Here is a 20,740-nt window from a genome sequence, read left to right as displayed (position 1 = left end):
GGCAGCGCTGCCGCCCGCCAGCATTTTAAAATCCCCCGGGAAGGCAGGCAGGGGAGACAAAGACTTTTGCCCCCGCCCGCCTTCAGAAGAGGTCCAGAGGGCTCTCCAAGCTGCGGATAGCAGCCTGCTGCCCCGCGTGAGGGGCAGACATTCGCAGCTTGGGGAGCCCTGCAAGACTTCCCCTGCAGGGCTCCCCAAGCGGCGAATGTCTGCCCCGCGCGAGGGGCGCTCTGCTTAAGAGCGCCCCTCGCGTGGGGCAGCAGGCTGCTATCCGCAGCCTAGGCGGGAACTCTTCTGAAGGCTGGGGGGAGAAGGGCTTTTCTTCCCACCGCCAGCCTTCAGAACAGCCTTCTGAATGTTGGCGGTGGGGAGGAAAACCTTCCTCCCACCGCAAGTCTTCAAGACAGGTCTGGGAACAGAGGAGAAGCGCTGCGCACCTTCCCCTCTGTTCCCGAACCTGTCCTGAAGGCTTGCGGTGGGAGGAGGGCTTTCCTCCCCACCGCCAACATTCAGAATGCTGTTCTGAATGTTGGCGGTGGGGAGGAAAAACCCTCCTCCCACCGCAAGCCCCAGGAACAGAGGAGAAGCCCTTCGCACCTTGTCCTCTGTTCCCGGACCTCCCACCGCAAGCCTTAGGACAGGTCCAGGAACAGAGGAGAAGGCGCGCTGCGCTTCCCCGCTGTCCCCGGAGATTTCCCTATGGGCTTTCGTCTTGCGAAGCAAGCCCATAGGGAAATTCGTCTTGCGAAGCCGCTAAAAAATCGGAAAACCCTTTCGTCTTGCGGGTTTTTCGTTTAGCGAGGCATTCGTCTTGCGGGGCACCACTGTAAGTATGTGCGTGGTAGGCAGCAGCTGGCGCTACCTGCTGCCATTTCCACCATGAAAAGCCAATCACCACACTCTGCACAGGTGTGATGGCAGGGCTCCATGCAGCGAGGAATTCTGAATCCTTTTGGGGTATGCTTGTGCGTGGGCCCATGTAGCAGCAGGAGTGGAAGTCTGCTGCCATCTCTCATAAGTGCATTCATTCTACATGTGGGGAAGAGCCCAAATGAGTGATCAGGGCTCGGAGGTATGCCCAGGAAGGAGATGGAGTTAGTGAGTGCCACGCCCCTCCTTCACTGCAGGTGGGCTCTGCATGCATCCACATAAGGCTTTAGTCCTTAGCTGAATTTAAGGAAGTCTCAGGTACTTGAACTATATTGTCCTACGGAGATTATTTATAGGAGCTAAATTCTGATCACTGTTGGGAAATTTAACCCTGCTTCTCATATTCACGCACACCTACCATGTAAAGAGTTACCATTTTTGCCAAGCATTTGCAGAAGGCAGCAAGTCCAGTGGGATGAGTTTCAGAAGTGATGCCCATCACCAAAAAATAAATAAACAAATGCAGATAATGCCTATTTGATTAGCAGCATGCCCAAATGTAACTGGTGTGGCTGGATCAGCTGAGACATAGAAATGGGAAGCAGCCAGGCATATATTTTAGGGAAGGAGAGAAGAGCTAGATCGGTCCTGTTGCTTTAGAAGGCAATGGTGCCTAGAAAAAAGACATAGCAGCCCAGATTGTTTTTCTATACAGGAAATGAAAAAGGATTTCCCCCAAATGAGTAAGTGCATAATGGTAAACGCATCGTTCAACATGTTGATCTGCACTGTGTTTCAGAGGCAATGCACTGTGGCTTTGCAGCAGACGATGTATCTCCATAGTGGGCTTTAAAACAGCATTTGCCAATCGTTACAAGTCCCCCCACCCTGATAACACAGGCATACGGCAAGCCCAGATGGTAGTTCTGTTCTGAGAATTACCCCACAGCCAAAGCCTACACCCACAATGTGGTTTTGCCCTGCCTTTCAAGGGATACAGATCCGTATCCATTATACTCCTCTGCATATGTTTTTCACTTCTAATTCCCCATAGACGTGACCAAATATATCATAGTGCTGACACTTGCTGGAATGTGGCCTACAGTGCTGACAAGTTATTGTTGTAATGTAGAATGTTTGCTATTGTAGGCTGTTTGAATAAAGCCACATCCTGTCCCTCTACTCCCACTCGAGTGCCAAAAAAACCCCAAACTGCAAGAAAAATCACCATATTTCCCCTGCAAATATTTCAGCTTGTGGGCAACATGCTCTTCGCAGAGGAATACATGGGGAGGATAAGGATGTTGTGGTTTCTTGGCTACTGATAAGATGACTGAGTCACAATTTAAAATATAAACAGGACAGACATTATACGGCTGGGGACCCTGCAGAGAATCTGTACCCTTCTGTTGGGCTTTTGTGTAGGTGAACATTTTGCAACCTGGAGCCCTTCAGGCGTTTTGGAGCCTGACTGTGGGCTATTCTGGCTGGGGCTGATGGGATTTGTGAGTCCAAAACATCTGGGGGGGGCACCAGATTGGGTAAGGCTGGTGTGAACTAGCCAACTTCATTCTTTGTGGAAATTTGTTTTTTACTCCCAAGGAAAATGGGGTAGCCGCTATACTGACACAAAGGATTCATTGACTGATCAGCTCTCACCTTCCCACTTTACAATCACACATTTTCCTTCTCAATGTAGCGGGAGATTGAATGGTATACTTGAATAACTTATGCAATTGATGATATGTATTGATGATATGTATATGATGCCACAATATATAACTGCTGAATGATGACGGGAACGCAGTGGATGTAGCCTACCTTGATTTCAGCAAGGCATTTGACAAGGTGCCCCATGATATTCTTGTAAAGAAGCTGGTAAAATGCGGTCTTGACTATGCTACCACTCCGTGGATTTGTAACTGGCTAACTGACTGAACCCAAAGGGTGCTCATCAATGGTTCCTCTTCATCCTGGAGAAGAGTGACTAGTGGGGTGCCACAGGGTTCTGTCTTGGGCCCAGTCTTATTCAACATCTTTATCAACGACTTGGATGATGGACTCAAGGGCATCCTGATCAAATTTGCAGATGACACCAAACTGGGAGGGGTGGCTAACACCCCAGAGGACAGGATCACACTTCAAAACGACCTTGACAGATTAGAGAACTGGGCCAAAACAAACAAGATGAATTATAACAGGGAGAAATGTAAAGTATTGCACTTGGGCAAAAAAAATGAGAGGCACAAATACAAGATGGGTGACACCTGGCTTGAGAGCAGTACATGTGAAAAGGATCTAGGAGTCCTGGTTGACCACAATGGATCCAAACTACAAGAAAGAAGATTCCACCTAAACATTAGGAAGAACTTCCTGACAGTAAGAGCTGTTCGACAGTGGAATTTGCTGCCAAGGAGTGTGGTGGAGTCTCCTTCTTTGGAGGTCTTTAAGCAGAGGCTTGACAACCATATGTCAGGAGTGCTCTGATGGTGTTTCCTGCTTAGCAGGGGGTTGGACTCGATGGCCCTTGTGGTCTCTTCCAACTCTATGATTCTATGATTCTATGAACTAAATCTCCTGCTAAGAACTTGTGACTTTGATCCTGCCTTCTTAGACCCAGTGTGTACCTGGATGAGAATTCAGTGTACATTGGTACCTCAGGTTAAGTACTTAATTCGTTCCAGAGGTCCACAATTTCTGTTCTCATCCTGAAGCAAAGTTCTTAACCTGAAGCACTATTTCTGTGTTAGCGGAGTCTGTAACCTGAAGCGTATGTAACCCGAGGTACCACTGTATACAGTAGGGAGAATAAAGCCAACTCTCAAAGCAGGTGCTGACTCTGACCATTTCTGGTCTTTGCATCTCTATATGAGTGGTTTTGTAAATAACGGCCAAAACCCAGAAGTAACCCATTCCGGTACTTCCGGGTTTCGGCAGTCCATAACCTGAGCATCTGTAACCTGGAGCATCTGTAACCCGAGGTATGACTGTATCTAGAAACAGAAAATGAACTCGCGGTACTTTTTTCTTCTATGACTATGTAGCTACAAGTCAAGCAGCAAATGTGTTTAATCCAATAGCAAAGCCAGCTATTCCTATAGTAGAACCACTAGCATTGAATGTTTAAAAATGCTGCTGCAGGTGGAGTTAGAAGAGTAAGAGTACATTTAGGCAGCTGCCTGCTTGGCCTGAAATACTTACATGAGACCAAGCGACTTGTGACGCAACAAATTGAGCACCAGTCATGAACCATTTATTGTGACAGCCTCTCTGACAGCCTCCATTTTTGCAGTCTTGGGCATGCTGAAAAAGCAAGAGATCTACAGAGCCCTAATATGGGCAGGTACAACTCCAGGATTAAAGGTAAAGGTAAAGGTACCCCTGCCCGTACGGGCCAGTCTTGACAGACTCGGGGGTTGTGCGCCCATCTCACTCAAGAGGCCAGGGGCCAGCGCTGTCCGGAGACACTTCCGGGTCACATGGCCAGCGTGACATCGCTGCTCTGGCGAGCCAGAGCCGCACACGGAAACGCCGTTTACCTTCCCGCTGGTAAGCGGTCCCTATTTATCTACTTGCACCCGGGGGTGCTTTCGAACTGCTAGGTTGGCATGCGCTGGGACCGAGCAGCGGGAGCGCACCCCGCCGCAGGGATTCGAACCGCCGACCTTTCGATCGGCAAGTCCTAGGCGCTGAGGCTTTAACCCACAGCGCCACCTGCGTCCCAGGATTACAGTGCTCTAAATATGGCTTCCTTTGTCATGTCTCTCATGCTGGTGGATCGTCCCTCTCAATGTTGCCAAGTGGTTGAGGATGCTTTGTCCTTCTGTTTATTTCCAGGAGGAACGAGGGGCCTGTGAATGGGACCTTCTGCCAGTGGTGGTGATATTAGTGTCAGTGGCTGCCATTATAATTGCCCATGATGCCCCAGAATCGCATGGTTTTGCCCCAGGGCCTTTTTGGCAATTACAGTAGTGGCCACAAGCCTATTGGCAAACTAGGTATAGGGTCTCAGGACAGTGGCATCAACAGCAGCGGACCCTCAGCAGAATACTGCACACTGCAACTGCAAGTTGTCCAGGCTGTCTCTTGCTTTTCCAGAGAAGTTATGAAAGGCAAGGGAAACCTCCTTTTCCCCTTGTTCTTTCTTCAAGCACTTAAAAAAAAGGGGGGGAGTTCTTCGGTTTGCACAACAAAAGGAAAATAGGGATGCTTTCTTATATTCTGATTAGCTCTGTTGAATACTCAGCGCAGAAGACAGAGATAAAAGTGACACAATTTTAAACAGTTCAGCTGTTCCCAGGATGTTTGTCTAGTACATTCAAGGCCCTGACTGGCTGGTTGCCCACCCTGTGTCCTAGCCAGGGTTGTTGTTGTTCAACGGTTGTGTAGGAGGAGAGGGAGCCTTGAGATCTTCCTGCCGTGGATTGATTTGAAGCAGGTGCCTTATCGAAGCAGCCTCCATCTTATCCCACCTCCCACATACCCATCTGGAGTTCAGGGTAGCTGTGGTTTTGTGTTCCTTTCCATTTGGTTCTAGAAAAATGTCCTTCATCTCTTCCCAGAGATATGGCTTGTACGTAACAGGAGGGAAATGCGGGAGCCATATCTTTATAGCAAGGTTTTACTTCCCTCCCTCCTCAGTTGTCAGCCTTGGTGCTTGGAGATTTCTTCCTAGACTTTCCTGACTGATTTATTAGCATGGCGGGGAGGGGGCATAGGTTATCAACCATTATATCTTCATGTTCTTTACTCTTTATACTCACAAAGTCAATCATATTGCGACACCAACCAACAGCCCCGTCCCATTTTGCCGCCTGATGTGAAACAGGAAAGTGCTGCCACCCTGCCAAAGCTTCGCTTGCTGGGATTGCGCAATGATGGCTTCCAGTGTGATCTCATGAGATTTGTGGAGCTCTCACGAGATCTCACTGGAAGCCGCTGCCATTGCTTCTTCTTGCTTCTCCAGGGGCGGGTGCCTAGGTCTTCCGAAAGCTTTAGTTCTTCAAAGATGGGCCTTCAAAGTCTAGACTGCTCTTCTGGTGCTTCCCCACACCCCTGAGGTTCAGCTGTCCTTCACTAGGGCCAGATCTTTAGCATGACAGTCTCTGCCCTGTGGAACTCCCTGCCAGTGGAGGTTCAGCAGGGAGCTATCCCTGCCTTCTGAAAATGGCACTATTTAGGCAAGCCTTTGCAATATGGATTTCTCTTTTTTAACCAAACATCTATGGTGTTTCAAATAATACTTTATGGATATTTGTGGATTGAGTTTATTATATATTTTAAATGTTGCAGATTAGAAATATTTAAATGAATGAATGAGTAAATGAATAGTACGACTTCTAGAAGACATCTGAAGGCAGCCCTGTAGAGGGAAGTTTTTAAGGTTTGATGTTCTACTGTGTTTTTATATTTTGTTGAAAGCTGTCCAGGGTGGCTGGGGCAACAAAGTTAGATGGGCAGAGTACAAATAAAATAATAACACTATTATTATTATTATTATTATTATTATTATTATTATTATTAGTCTGCCTGACAGAAGATATGAATGGGATAGCACAGGCTGTCATGGTTTTGTTATTAGGCCTACTCTGGTGTCTTTAAACAGCCTGATACATGAGGTTTCCCCATCCCATTCTTCGCCATGCCAGAAAAAGGGGCAGGAGAGAGACCAGCTGGACTGAGTTACATTTTCAGTAGAAACAGATGTAACCTTCAATGGTGATAGAATTACAGTAAGGTCTGGGAAGGTCAGGCCCCTTTGCAGCATTAGGGGCCTCCTGGCTTCCCTTCAGGACTCAGAGATATGCATTTTGTACAAAAAGAAGGAGCTGAAGGAAAAGAATTCTCCTTTGTTTCACCCAGACTGGTGTTCAAAGCACATGGAGCTGAGACAGGGAAAAGAACAAATTCACCCTAAGAGCTGTGTGAGGCAGAAGCAACGGGCTGAAAGGGGTAAAAGTTTCCCTCAAGTATTCAGGGCACATAAAATCATAAAGAGAAATTGCATCCGCGTGCTTTCAAATCCTCTCAGACTGGGGGTTTGGATGTGTACTAGACATCCACAGATCAAAACTGAAGTTAGAAAATATGAATTCTGAATTTATCCCCTGCCCTTGGGCCGCTTTTTCTAAATTTTTCATTTTTGATATATCCACATTAGCTTCGTACATTTGATGTAATGTAGATTCACACATCGGTGTTCCTATAAAAATAGCTCTATCAAAATCTATAAACCATGGCAGCTAAATGGGGCAACAAAGTTAGATGAACAGAGTACATGGAACCTCCATGTTCAGGGGCAGTCTAGCTCATTGATGACAGAAACTGATCAGGAAGGGCAAACAACAGTCTCTCATGCACAGTAGATTTTTGAGAAGATATTTATTGTGATCTTTAATGGGTGCTATGGTGTCCGTGGGCACCATGCTGGAAACCCCTGCTGTTATTGGAAACTGCTCTATCCAGGTGTTAGGGTTCAAGTCATTACTTGGGTCTTTCAAAATGGTGATGTAATTAACTGTGAGTAACAGTAGGTGCCCTAGGACAGGTCCAGGGGGACAGTGGGAGAGAAGATTTAAACTGGCTTCACATATTTCACATAATCAACGCTTTGCCAACTCCCCTGCCCTTGCAATCTGTTGTTCCATGCCAAGAACTAATTGCATATTTTCTTTGTGGGCTGCGCACACATTTTAGCAGTCCTGTAGCATCAGCAGATATTATTGGCATTTCCATAGGGGTGCAGACTTTAATCAATATAATCTGTTACCCTAAGAGTTTCTATCCACTGCCTGCATAAGTATTAACTATTGCTGAAGCTATAATTCAAGCCGGAGGCCTTGCAGACAGCTGCTCTCTCAGGTATGACAGCGAAAGCGACTCTGAAGCAGCGACAGCTGGAGGGCACTCTCTGCAGGTTGCAAAGGTGAGTGCAGCTTCCCCAGCACAAGTTGCACAAAGGATGAAAAGGAGTGCTGCAATTCTTGGGCCAGCCCTTCATCTGGAAAGGGGAGCTTGCAAAACTTTGCAATCAGAGAAGAGACTGTCTGCCAGTCATTTGCCAATTTCTTCCTTCAGCGTTTTCTTCATGAACATTCCAAGCTTGGGAATAATTTTAAACAATTACTGCCTGCCGGTGCTATTTTTCTAGAAAAAGAGGTGCCAGAACTCGCCATGAACGCCTCCCTTGTTCTCTTAAAGTGGCAATGATGCCCACCTGAGAGGTGCCAGAAGTGAGTTCCGGCTGGGGAAAAAGCCCTGCTGCCTGCCAGTGAAAATAATAGAGTTGCAGTGGTTTACCAGTCCCAAGATAGGCAGTTCTTAGAGACGAGTCATATTTGGTTATCTGCAAAAATAACTATTCATCAGTTGGCTTGGTGTTTTGTGGTTTGTTTTGTTCTGCTGCTGCTGCTTCTTTTTGAGCAGTGCAGTGCGGATGTAGAAGACTTATGTGACAACAAAGAGGCACTCTGGAAAAATTAATGTACTGGGAGAATCTGTGGCAGAGAGAACTCCAGAACAGTGGCAAAACTGCATGCTCCGACACAGGGGGTGGAGAGCAGGCGGGGGCATGGCTGGCGCACGTCCTGGGGGCGTGGTGTGCATCCCGGAGGTGTGGCACACCACCTGCAGGGGTGTGGCATGGTGTGGCGTGAATCCCAGGAGCGTGGCACACCGCCCACGAGGGTGTGGCATGCATCTGAGGATGTGGTGTGCTGCCTGCAGGAGTGTGGCTCGTGTCCCAGGGGCGTGGCGTGAGTCCTGGGGGTGTGGCGTGGCGCCTACAGGGGCATGGTGCCTGGCGCGGTGGGGGGATGCACGGCATGTGTCTGGGGGGTGGTTGTGATGGTACCCCCTTCCCTGATGGTGCTGGGGGCGGTACACTCCCCCCACCCCCCTTTCCTCCTCCAGTACTCCAGAATCAGGCAGAAGTTGAAGCAGGCAAGTGGGAAAGGGCAAGGGGCAGAGATGAGTCAGGCTGGTGAAGAGTCACAGGGATCTCCCTCTCTTGCTGCAACAAGCGCCCTCCCTCCCTGACTTCCAGAACCACAAGCGGCATGAAAAGTGCAAAGCAAAGGCAGGCTGCATGCAGAAGTAGTATCCGATTGCTTGGAGAGGAGAAGACATCCAGTAGATGGCTTGGGGAGGCGGGAACCTTTAGTCTTGGCAACTGGTTTCATGGAGTAAGACCTACAAGGAAGGAGCTGGTGTGCTCAGTAGGCCTGACACTCAGCCAAGTCGGTGAAGATTGTATTTTTGCTAATAAAGTGTTAACACCAACTTTGACCTGTGTGATTTGCTGCCTGGCTCGCTCCGTTACAGATATCAAGTGCAGGTGGTATTGACTGGTGACAGGAACTTGTAAATATGTGCAATAGCTTGATGGAATAGGGGTGGATGGAATAGGAAAGGAGAACTGTGTATATGTTTGAAGAGGGGGGTTGGGGTTAGTGTTAGAGCCATATTCACAGCCAGAGCCATGAATACGCATACATATGTATTAGCATATGCAAATAGGCATTTTAAATACCTAGCCAATGCCCCTGGATACAATTCAAGGGGAACCTTGCACGTTACGTGTGCAGAGGTGCTTCTGTACCAGGATCATTCACTCCACCTCAGCCTTCCCCAACCAAACACCATCCAGGTATTGTTGAACTACAGATCTTTCGCCATGCTGGTTGGGACTGGTGGGACTTGGAGTCCGACAACATTTGGGGGGCACCAGGTTGGAGAAGGCTGCTCTAGCTGGACTACAGCAATAATGTTTGTACTGTAAACATGCTGCAATGGCAGATACAGGTCTAGCAGATTCAAAGTGTTCTCAATGGCCCCATCTTCACCAGTAGAGAACATCTGTACATCTGTGTATCAGTAGCTGTGTTAATCATCTGTATTTTGGGTGATCAAGTCTGTTCCTGAATGAATTCTATCCAGCTTCTGATAGGATGCTTTGAGGGTCTGCTGACTGAAAGATGAGATGGAAATGTTTTAGATAAATGCACAAATAATAAATATTGTATAGTATTCATAAATGCCTGCTTCGTATCCAGGAAGCCTCTTTGGTGTTTCTCTTTTCTAGGTGGCCAGGAAATGTTGACTAGTGTCCCGGTAACAAATCTCAGCCGGTTGTTTCTTCCCTTCCCACAGGAGCACATTTACAAGCTGATGAAGAGCGACAGCTATGCACGTTTCCTCCGTTCTAACGCTTACCAAGACTTGTTGCTGGCAAAGAAGAAGGTATCTGTCGGGAAGGACATGCTTGCATCTCTGAGCACTTCATGACTCCTGCCTGCCGCTTGCTGCTGTGTGAACATGAAAAATAAGTTATTTGGGGGGCTTCTTGCTGACTGAAAGCACTTCTTTCTTTCTTTCTTTCTCCTTGAAGCTCCATGTTTGGCATCCCTATAAACAGCAGTCAATATGAGGAAGACCTACTATGAGCATCCTCTGCAAGGATCATGTGAACTAGAAGCTGCCTAGTTCTGAGCCTGGTCATTGGGAAGGGGCAAATGGCTTGATTGCCAAAGGGTCAGGGTTCAATCCCTAGTGGGACTGGGAAAGACCCCCTTTCTGAAATTCTAGAGAGGTGTATTGTCAGTCTCTGTGGACAATGCTGAGCACTATGGACCAATGGTCAGACTCCGTATAAGGCAGTTTCCTAGGCTCGACCATCAGTGGAGCACACTGGCTGTCTGCCCGATCCTCCTTTCTCAACTCTTCTACCTCAGGGTCAAATGACAAAATACACTTGATGCACAATGTGCAGCTACATCCCTGTCTTTCCTTATTTGCAGCCATGGAGGACCCTGATGTTGCTGGCACTGTTCAGCTCATCCCTCCCTAGGAGCAACACAATGGGGATTAGTTCAAAAGTTCCCACTGGCACTAAGTTCTCATTGCCTCCCCTCTCCACCCGTTGCAGTTCTAATATCAATCCAGCGGAGGGGGCACACCTGCAATTACATAAGGGGAGGACACCTGGGGCCACAGCTGCATGCTAAGGAGGAGGTGTAATGTGTAGTTTGACCCTGAGGACCTTTAACTGGAGGTGTCGGAGCTTGACCCTGGGACCTAGCATGGGATCCACCGTGGAGTTACAGCTCCTCCACAAGGATCTCTCAAACTAAACATAAGGCATTAAAGTCCCATTCTAAACTCCTTTAGGACAAATATGCGATCTTGTGTAACGTTACCTATGAATCTCTTTATTTTTCATAACCATGGCAGTAACTAATGATTGGGAAGTAGCGCAAAACCCTCTTCCATTTAGTGTCTTATGTCAAGCTTTGTAGCTTTTCTTGTAAGGGATGCCTTGCATGGAGACTTCGTCATGATTTCTTATCGGCTCCCCTCCCCTCCTGTTTTACCTGCACTTTCCTGTATGTGGTTTCTCCCCTTCCACTTTTTTCCATTTAATTTTAAACTAATTACAGTAAGACTGGGAACTCCTCAAAAGCGGCACACCTTTCCATTCCTTTCTGCCTTTTTGGCATCTGCATGCCCATTATCAGCAATATGTTTTCCATCCAGGTCAAAAAAACAAAGGGTTTCTTGTTGCGCTGATAATCACCTGATTATCCAGGCAAGGAAGAAGGGTGGGGAGCAGAGGTAGTTTTATCTCCATTTGTGGCTGTGTTTAAACGTCTTTCAGAAGCTCCTCCACCTAGAACAATGTTGGATAGACATCTGAGAGAATTCCCCACTTCTCTCATTTGCCTTTGACCTTCAAGACACTTTGTGCAGAGTTTTCCCAGCTTCTGCAGCTTGGGTTTCCTGCCGTTTCCTATTGCTTTGCTCTTTGCTGTCTCCATCCTGCTGGGGCTTCCATATGCTGCCAAATTAAAGTTAGCCTCCACTGCAGCTCCAATGTGCCCTCAATGGTTAGAATGTATTTCCCACAATCCAGCAGTCCCTTCTCTGTTCAGGAGCTCAGAAGCACAGCTGGAGTTACTGAGCAAAGCCTTCGCACTTCTGTTAGTGTGGCGGCGGCCTCTCATGCACTGTGGAGACAACTAGATTGGATTGAATGTGTTAGAACAATTGGGCGAAAACTGTTGTACTCTGAAGCAGCCTTCACTTAGCTCCAAGAGTACGCCAGGTATTTTCCAGAACCATATTTTCCATGCTGTCTGCCATTGTGAATGCTGTATAGAGGCAACAGACCAAATAAGAGGTTTTCTTATACCAGACATTGACTTCAGGCAGGTTTTAGTGGCATACGTTGAAATGGGAAAATGCAGGTACTATGGTAAGGTCCTATTTGCTTGATTATCTTCAGACTGCTGGGTTGCTGCCACACATGGATTGTGGACTTGATGGGTTACTGTTTTGAGAGGCCTTCTTTAAAGTACACCTTCCTTTTAGTGTATGCTTCAGGGTGCAAAGTGACTACCTATGAGCATCGTTCTGCTGCTTCTGTTGGAATCTTGTCAGATGATGCAAAGCATCAGATTTTATTTAAGGTATACATGTAGTCCTAGTCTGGATCTTCAACTGGTGCCACAGATTCCTCTAGTAGTCTGGTCCCAGAAGGGGTAACCTTCTTGAATAACTGAACTGTGGGTGCTGGGTGATCAATCACCTGTAGTGGTTTTCTTTTTTCAGATGTAGGGTTTTGTACCCAAGTGCTTTCAGGGGATCAAGTAACCAAAGGTTGGTTGGTTGGTTGGTTGGTTTGCTTGTTTGCTTTGTTTTGTGAAGAAAATGAAATAATTAATGGAATTGTAAGAGGTTGTTTCAGGAGGATGTAAGCTTTGCTGGAGTTCTGTTTCAATTTCAAAACTAGAAAGGGTATATAAGCTTCACTGCTGCAGAAGGACAGCAAAAAGTGTTTAGTTGCTTAAAAAAACAAGAGTCCAAGACAGCTTTGGAAACAAAGTGAGCTCTGTAAAGCAAAGCATCCCAAAGGAAAGCTATAAGGATGTGTTGATGCAAAGTGTTCTTCAGCTGGAAGGCGCAGGGGCACAACCCTGTCTCTGAGTCCTGACCGACTAGGAAGATGGCTGGTTGCAACACTGGGAGGCAGCATTAACTGAGCTACCCCACAGTTGTTAGGGCAATGCCTGCCCTGCTCTCTAAGAGTTGATGAGGGAAACATCTAATGCAGGCATGTTCAGAGTCCATTTCGGGGGTCTAATCCGGCCCACCGGTCAACAACAACTCCAGCTCCAACTCTTAAAAAGCTCAAAAACGTCAATCCTAAAAAACGCTGGTTGGCCCTTTGGCCGTCCCCCACGGCCCTTCATTTAATCAAATCTGACCCTCTTTGAAAAATGTTTGGACACCACTGACTAATGTATATTGTTAAGAGTGAGAGTAAAGTGTACATCTTGTTTTAATCCAGAAAAAGTGTGCATCAGCAGGCAAAGAACTATAGTCATTACCTCTTATTTCAAACTTCATGGTAATATAACACTATTTCATTGTCCCATGATAACAACCATTGATCATATCATTTTTCATCCCTCTATCTAAACATGAATGTTTGTTAAAGGTAAAGGTAAAGGGACCCCTGACCATTAGATCCAGTCGCGGACTCTGGGGTTGCGGCACTCATCTCGCTTTATTGGCCGAGGGAGCTGACGTACAGCTTCCGGGTCATGTGGCCAGCATGACCAAGCCGCTTCTGGCGAACCAGAGCAGTGCACGGAAACGCCGTTTACCTTCCCGCCAGAGGGGTACCTATTTATCTACTTGCACTTTGACATGCTTTCGAACTGCTAGGTTGGCAGGAACAGGGACTGAGCAACGGGAGCTCGCCCCGTTGCGGAGATTCGAACCTCCGACCTTCTGATCCTTCTGGTCCTAGGCTCAGTGGTTTAACCCACAGCGCCACCCGCGTCCCTTTGAATGTTTGGTAAAGGTAAAGGTACCCCTGCCCGTAGGGTTGTACTCCCATCTCACTTAAGAGGCCGGGGGCCAGCGCTGTCCGGAGACACTTCTGGGTCAGCGTGACGAAGCTGCTCTGGCGAGCCTGCACCAGCACAGCACATGGAAACGCCGTTTACCTTCCCGCTATAAAGCGGTACCTATCTACTTGCACTTAAGAGTGCTTTCGAACTGCTAGGTGGGCAGGAGCTGGGACCGAGCGACGGGAGCTCACCCCGCCGCGGGGATTCGAACCGCCGACCATACGATCGGCAAGTCCTAGGCGCTGAGGTTTTACCCACAGCGCCACCCGCATCCCTGAATGTTTGTTAGTATCAGCTAAATTTTATGTTTTATGTTAGCCCCATGCTGGGGGTTTCATTGCTGTTGTAACCTAGGTCTAAGGCTGCATCCACACCATACATTTAAAGCACATGGCTTTCCCCAAACAATCCTGGGAGCTGTAGTTCATTTTCACAGAACTACAGTTCTTTTTATATATATAAAAAGATTGTATTAAGACTTTTCATAATACATTACAATAAAAAACAAACTAATCTAAACAAAAACAAAAAGAAGAAGAGAAAAATACAAAGTCCTCTCTCATGGGTAGATTTTTAACCCTTGTTTCACAAAGAAAGAGTTGGACCCTCCCATCTCTTACCTGGGAGCTCCCCTTTCTCTTCCCCTCCCGCTCTGGAAGAGCTTCCCTGCCTCTCACACAGGGTCCTTCACCAGCATCGAATCCCCTCATTGGCCCAGAGAACAACAACAGCAACAACTAGAACAAAACAGAAGCAAGAGCAAAGTAAAAAGGAAAGCAAAAAAGTAATACAGGAATGAGAAAGCAATACAAGAATAAAAAAGGAAGATCAGGAAAAAGAGAAAAAAGAAAAATAAATAAAAAGGACTTCCAACTATCCATCTGTCAATTGTACATACAAGAGTTCTTTAAAGTATTCAAAATGTTTACCCCAGGGTGGTATCCTACTGTTCCTCCTTCTGCTAGGTGATGTTTTTCCCAGTCTTCAACTCCTGGCATTTCAAGTACAGAATTACAATTCTCAGCACTGCTAAGAAACTACAGTTCCCAAGATTCGGCTGGGGGGAGGAGTCATGTACTTTAAATATATGGTGCATATGCAGCCTACCATCAAGCTGAATGGGGTGGCTGCCTCCAGCAGTTGAATTTGGTTGTCCTGAAAAGGCAGAAAATGGGTAAATAAAATAGCTTTTATTGTTGTGTTTTAATGCCAGGTAGTACGAAAGCACGTCAAAGTGCAAGTAGATAAATAGGTACCACTCTGGCGGGAAGGTAAACGGCGTTTTCGTGCGCTGCTCTGGTTCGCCAGAAACGGTTTAGTCATACTGGCCACATGACCCGGAAGCTGTACGTCAGCTCCCTCGGCCAATAAAGGAAGATGAGCGCCGCAACCCTAGAGTCGGTCAAGACTGGACTGAATGGTCAGGGGTCCCTTTACCTTTACTTAATAGGAGAGAGAAGTTGTGAGGTTTTCTGCATCAGGCGCCAAAATAACTTGGCCAGCCTCTGGAGTCCTGTGCACCTTAACTTGGGGCGGGGGGGGGGGGAGTTCATTTGTTGCTCTGCAGCAAAATGACTTGGATGTGAAATCCCCTGCAGGAATGACACATCCTGGCACTAGGTCTTGTATTCGAAGAACTAGATATTTGGGGGTTGGAGGAGGAACAATCATGTTGTGTGGTTAAAGCAAAGCCAGGGGAAAGAATGCAGATACAGTAAACTTGTGGACCCACATTTTCTCATCCCCTTGCAGCTAACTGGAATGAGCGCTTTCCTTATCAAAGCTTTTTTACTTTACATAGCTATGCCCAACTCTTTGCTACAACAATGGGTTGATTTGTTCTCTTGTGGCAACTGCCCTCCCCCCACAACCCTTTTTTTTGTTTTTGCATGTTTGAAAACTGCATAAGCCAGCCCCTGCATATTTGTATGTGCTGAATTCTGCATTTACAGAACTTATGTTAACATGCTGCCACAGACAGAACGGTTAGGTTTGTAATTATTCTCCCTGCTTTAAGAGGGACACACAGAACGCTCCAATTAAATTCATCAAGGTTTACGAAACTGCCCCCAGAATGTTCACTTTTAGTGGACTCAACCAAGCAACAAAGATCTAGTCACCCACAAGTTATCATCTGAGCATACTTCGTCAGGCAGGAATACTGTTGATCACAAAATGCACACCTATCCTTTTTTTGATCTGTGTCAATCTATTTGTCATACTTGCAGTGCAGTGCTATGCATACTTATGTGGAATTTACGTTCCCCTATGTTCTAGGAAGTGTGTTTAGGATTGCAGCCTCAGCATAGCCGCGCTCAGGTGTGATGGCTTAGCAGGGAATGTCAACATGAGCAGGGAGGTGTGGGAGCTTGCATGTTCACCCCACCCCTAAGGCCCCCACATGCATCAGCTCCACTTACTCCGCCCACAACCTTCCCACAATGCACTCGGAGTCCTTTTCATGAACAAGCACTCTGATAGCAGAGGGGCTTCCTGATTGCAGGAAGGCGTCTAAAAACATATTTAGTCTAGCATGCCTGGAAACCCCCTCCAGACTTTCCTGCTCAGTTTAGGAAGGTTGGGGTAGGGCAGGACATTGGGGAATTGCCCTGCCTACATGTCCCTTGTATTGGCATTTCCTGTTCAGGCATAATGCCTAAGCAAGGCTTATGTCTATAGTACCTGTCCGTTTTCAGAATGCTTGATGTGCAATATTTCAGCCATCCTCACAAGAACCTGGTAAGGTAGGCCAGAATTATTGTTCCCATGCTGCAGATGGAAAGAGGAGATGCTGGTGAGGAAACCCACTGTTTGCCTAATGCAAGCTAATAATTCTGTGTCTCAGTTTGAACTGGAAATGTCAGAGCACACACCCTTTGCTTCATCATTACATAGGCTCTGAACTGATTTGGTCTCAATCTCTTTCAGCACAAGAAAAGGCATATAATAGGTTGTATTCATTGCTGTTCCCTCTTGAACTGATGGAAGGTTATTTGACGCAGCAGAGGCTTTGGTCAGCACAAGAGGAAGGAAAACAATTTTCACCACTTCCCTCTCCCGCTGCAGACTGTGCACACCCCCCCCCAAAAAAAATCTGCTCCAGGTGGTTAGGAGCAGTGTTGTGGGGCAGAGGGGTTTTTGGTTTTGCAGAAAATTCAATTTTATACATTCATTCATAACAATGGATTAATGCAAAGTGCAAATAAACATTAGTTAGGTTTTTAACTTTGTTTACTAAATACCTGTAAAATAAACTAACTACATTAAATAGCTCTCTGGGGCATCATACAGTATTCTGTTGCAACCTGAACATTTCCCAATGAACATTTTCTGATGCAAATTACCCTCATCTGCATAGGAAGGTTTTCCAGACAACTTTCCCAGAAAACCCACATCCCTGTTTGCGGGACGCTTTGGAACAAGCATGGGAGGTGGCACAAGATGCTGCAGGGAGAAGAGGGAATTAGCCAAAATAAGCTCCCTCCTTACTTTGGAAATCTCCAGTTTCATCATCTCCTATTAAACACCATTGGATGCAACCCATTAGGGATCTAGAACCAGCTGTGGTTTAATGCAATTCTATTAATTTCCCAAAATCTATACTTACGAAGCTGCCTAATGCGCAATCAGGCCATCCAACTCGGTGTTATCCTCACTGACGGGCAGCAGTTTAGAGATTCAGGCAGGAGTCTTTCCAAGGCCTTCCTGGAGATGCCAAGGACTGAACCCGAGCCTTTCTTAATTCAAAGCATGTGCTCTACCACTGAACGATAGCCCCTCCCCACTGTGCTATGTTGGCCCCAAATAAGAAGGCCAAGAGACATCCCTTCGGTTCATCAGGACGCAGATAAGCATCATTGTGCAACTTGAGCTGTGCACATCATCCCATAGCTGTCAACTTACAGATTTGAAAATAAGGGACCAGAAGCCTTGAAAATAAGGGACCAGCAGCCAAAATAAGGGACCAGCAGCCTCACCTGTTCCAGGCACTCCAGTCTTCCTGTCCTCCTGCAGTCTGGTCAAACTCATGCTGGTAGCTTTGAGAACACTGTCCAACCAACTTTGTAACCAGAGGTTCAACTGAATAGAACCTGAATCACATGCACCACAAGGCCTATGCATCCTCAACTTAAGATGGCTCCCTGGCCTGGCTTTGCACTGCAAAGTTTGCAGCAGCATGTGCAACAAAATGGCGTCCAGCATTCAAAAAACCCCTCAGCTTGCATTAACTAGCCACACACAAGGCATGCAAGCTCCACCCCCCAGTCGTTCTTAGACTTCTTATTGGGTGAGCAACGCAGCCAAGCAACACAGTTGGAACCTCCCTCCTCCCTGGCCAGCAGAGAGAGAGGGAGAGGAGCTGCTTCCTTTGAAATTTAAGGGACATCATTTAAGGGACATTCAAGGGACATCCATCAATAAGGGACAGCAGCGGGACATGGCGCTGGAATAAGGAATTGTGCCTTCAAATAAGGGATACTTGACAGCTATGCATCATCCACAAGGCCATGGGCTGCACTTTCAGGGCCCTGCTTTCAGATACAGGGTCTTTCTGAACCGGTGTTTTGCAACAAGTGTTAAAATAGGAAATGGAACTCCTTTAGTCTCCCAAAGCAAGACACTACAAAAAGCCCCGGAAGAAAATCTGTATATTTTAAGATTCTCTGATCCCAAACCTCAGCTTTTCTTAATTATGGATACCTAGAGGTCCCACTTGCAAAGAAGAAGCTTTTCTTTTCTTTAAAAAAAAGGTCTTGCTCTACTCTTTGATGCTGAATGCAAGGCAATTTGAAGACCATTCAGAAAAGGTTCAGAGTTCAATTCCTCACACCGAGGCCTAAAATATTTTATTTACAGACATCTTTTCTAATAATTGCTGTGCTAAACTACCAGTGCAAAGGTCATCTCAATGCATTCTTTAATTGAGCATTTAATCTCAAGCACCAGAGATTTTGCCATTAAGATTCTATTTTGGTGTACATGGAAAACTACCAGAACCAGATGAAAAGAAGTTGAAGGAAAGGCCTTAGTTCAGGGGTGGAGCGTCTGCATAGCAGCAGACACAATGTCCCGGGTTCAATCCCCAGCATAGCCAGATGATACTCCTCTTAAATGGTCAGGCTGCTTCCTGTGTAGCACAGCCCCAAGAAGCCTTTATACTGAAGCATCTTAATTTTTTCTTGTGCTCATAAGTTTTGCTGGTGTTGACAGCAGTTCCCATTTTTTCTCCTTGCTTCTTATGATATGTTTTGACCTGAAAGATGTGTTTCTTCCTGTTTGTACGGCTGGCTATATGTTAATGCCTAGTATCTGATTAATCCCTGCACTCCAGGCATAGCAAACCTCTGACCTTTTGAGATGTCATTGGATTCCAGCTCCTGTCTTCCTCAGTCAGTATGGCCAAGGGTCAGGGATGTTGGGAGTTATAGTCCAACAACGTCTTTAGGGCCAAAGGTTTCCCATCCCTGACATAAAGAGTTCACCAGATACTCCCTTGCCTGCTCCTACAGACTAGTATTGAATCCATCAGCCCCAGCCACCATCTGGAGGGCCAGAGCTTCCTCATCCCTATTCTAGGCAGATTCTTGAAGCAATCTTTTATCACCCGCTTTCACTTCTCTTCCATCTGCTCGTAGATCTGATCTGTAAGTCACAAGCACTGATTCTTTCTTTTGTATTCCAGAGGAGTAGAATTGGTTGTGCTGAAAGTTCTCCAAAGAACTTGACCCTTTGCCATCACTCTTCTCCCTTCCATGCCCCCATGCAGCACCATCTGACAGGAAGTTTTCCATTACAGAAACATTCACTTGCAAAGCAGATTGTTTAGTACCATTGTGCAAAGCCCTGCTCTTTAGATAACTTCCCAATGTTCCTAACTCCCTTCAGCAAAAGTGTCCTTTTGCTAGAAAGGATTTCCCTTTCTTCCTTTGCTTAGAAGGGTGGCAGGTCTGCTCTTTTTCTCTGATTTCTTGACACTTCATTTTAGAAGAAAGTGCAGATTTAATAAAACCACCAAACACATTCATAATCACATGTCTCTGTTACTTCCCAACCACAAGTGAACTGGAGGTAGGGTAGTCCCCCCCCCCCCGATGATGTGCTGATTGTTCCCCACCACCACCATTTAATCCCTTTATTCAACAAAATGGCAGGCTTGCTAGCAAAATTACCTCTTCTTTCATAGTTCCTAGGATTTGTCCTATGCCAAATGAATCACATTACTTTGGAGAACAGCCACATACCCAAAATGTTGGTGGCTTTCTTGTTATGATGAAATTATATTATTTATATGCTCTAGCAGATAATTAATTTGTTTTTTCAACAACAACCACCACCACATCATAGTTTCACCTTGGTGCCTCCCCCTGCCCCCAAAGCCATGTACAGAAGCTGGCCAATCCTGGTGGCTGAGACTTTCTACCAACAATGGCAATGGGATGACTTCAACCCAACACACCTGAGGGCAGCAGCGCAAGCCAGCTCTGTCTCCCAACATCTTGCTGCTGCTCTCCATCCACTACATTTGCTGTCTAATGGCAGGGTTGGCCCTGGTCTCATCCTTGCTCTCTTGCATCTGCATATTTTAGGATAAAATAAATTGGTGGTGGACAGTCCTGTTTATTATGGAAACTTGCCTGCCATTACTGTCCTTCTCACTTAAGAGATTCCTGATAAACCTACAAGGAACCCTAGGGTTCCTCATAGCACAGTCTAAACCACTGTGCTATAGCCATTGTATATGTTGCGTCTCACCTGTGTAGAGCTATACAACAGGATAATAAAGCTATAAGTAGGTCAGTCTTGAATGATACTGGCCCTGATCCAGTCACAAGTGGTTCATGGCCCCATAAGGCAATGCATCACCATTCAAATTAAAAGACACATCCAACATACAGGGGTGAGGAGAGCAAGCGTATTTCCATGGGTGGCTCCATGTTGGATAGGGGCAATGACTG

At 46.5% G+C, this 20,740-nt stretch overlaps 1 protein-coding gene across 7 annotated transcripts in view; it reads left to right on the top strand.

Moving 5' to 3' along the window:
* Positions 1 to 20,740, top strand: part of RGS6 (regulator of G protein signaling 6) — a 210,572-nt gene that overhangs the window by 176,195 nt on the left and 13,637 nt on the right. For all 7 annotated transcript variants that reach the window (XR_014566293.1, XR_014566294.1, XM_083747320.1 and 4 more), the window contains one exon: positions 10,021 to 10,110. Coding sequence is in view for 5 of the 7 variants with exons in the window: in XM_083747320.1 (XP_083603446.1) it covers positions 10,021 to 10,110 (90 nt within the window). In the remaining 2 variants the exon portion in view is untranslated. The remainder of the gene's footprint in view (positions 1 to 10,020; positions 10,111 to 20,740) is intronic.

The sequence above is a fragment of the Podarcis gaigeae genome, assembly GCF_964106915.1.
Source record: "Podarcis gaigeae genome assembly, chromosome: 1".
In the NCBI taxonomy this organism is placed as follows: Eukaryota; Metazoa; Chordata; class Lepidosauria; order Squamata; family Lacertidae; genus Podarcis; species Podarcis gaigeae.
Note: the sequence above shows the minus strand (reverse complement) of the source record. Positions and strands in the feature narration are given on the sequence as shown.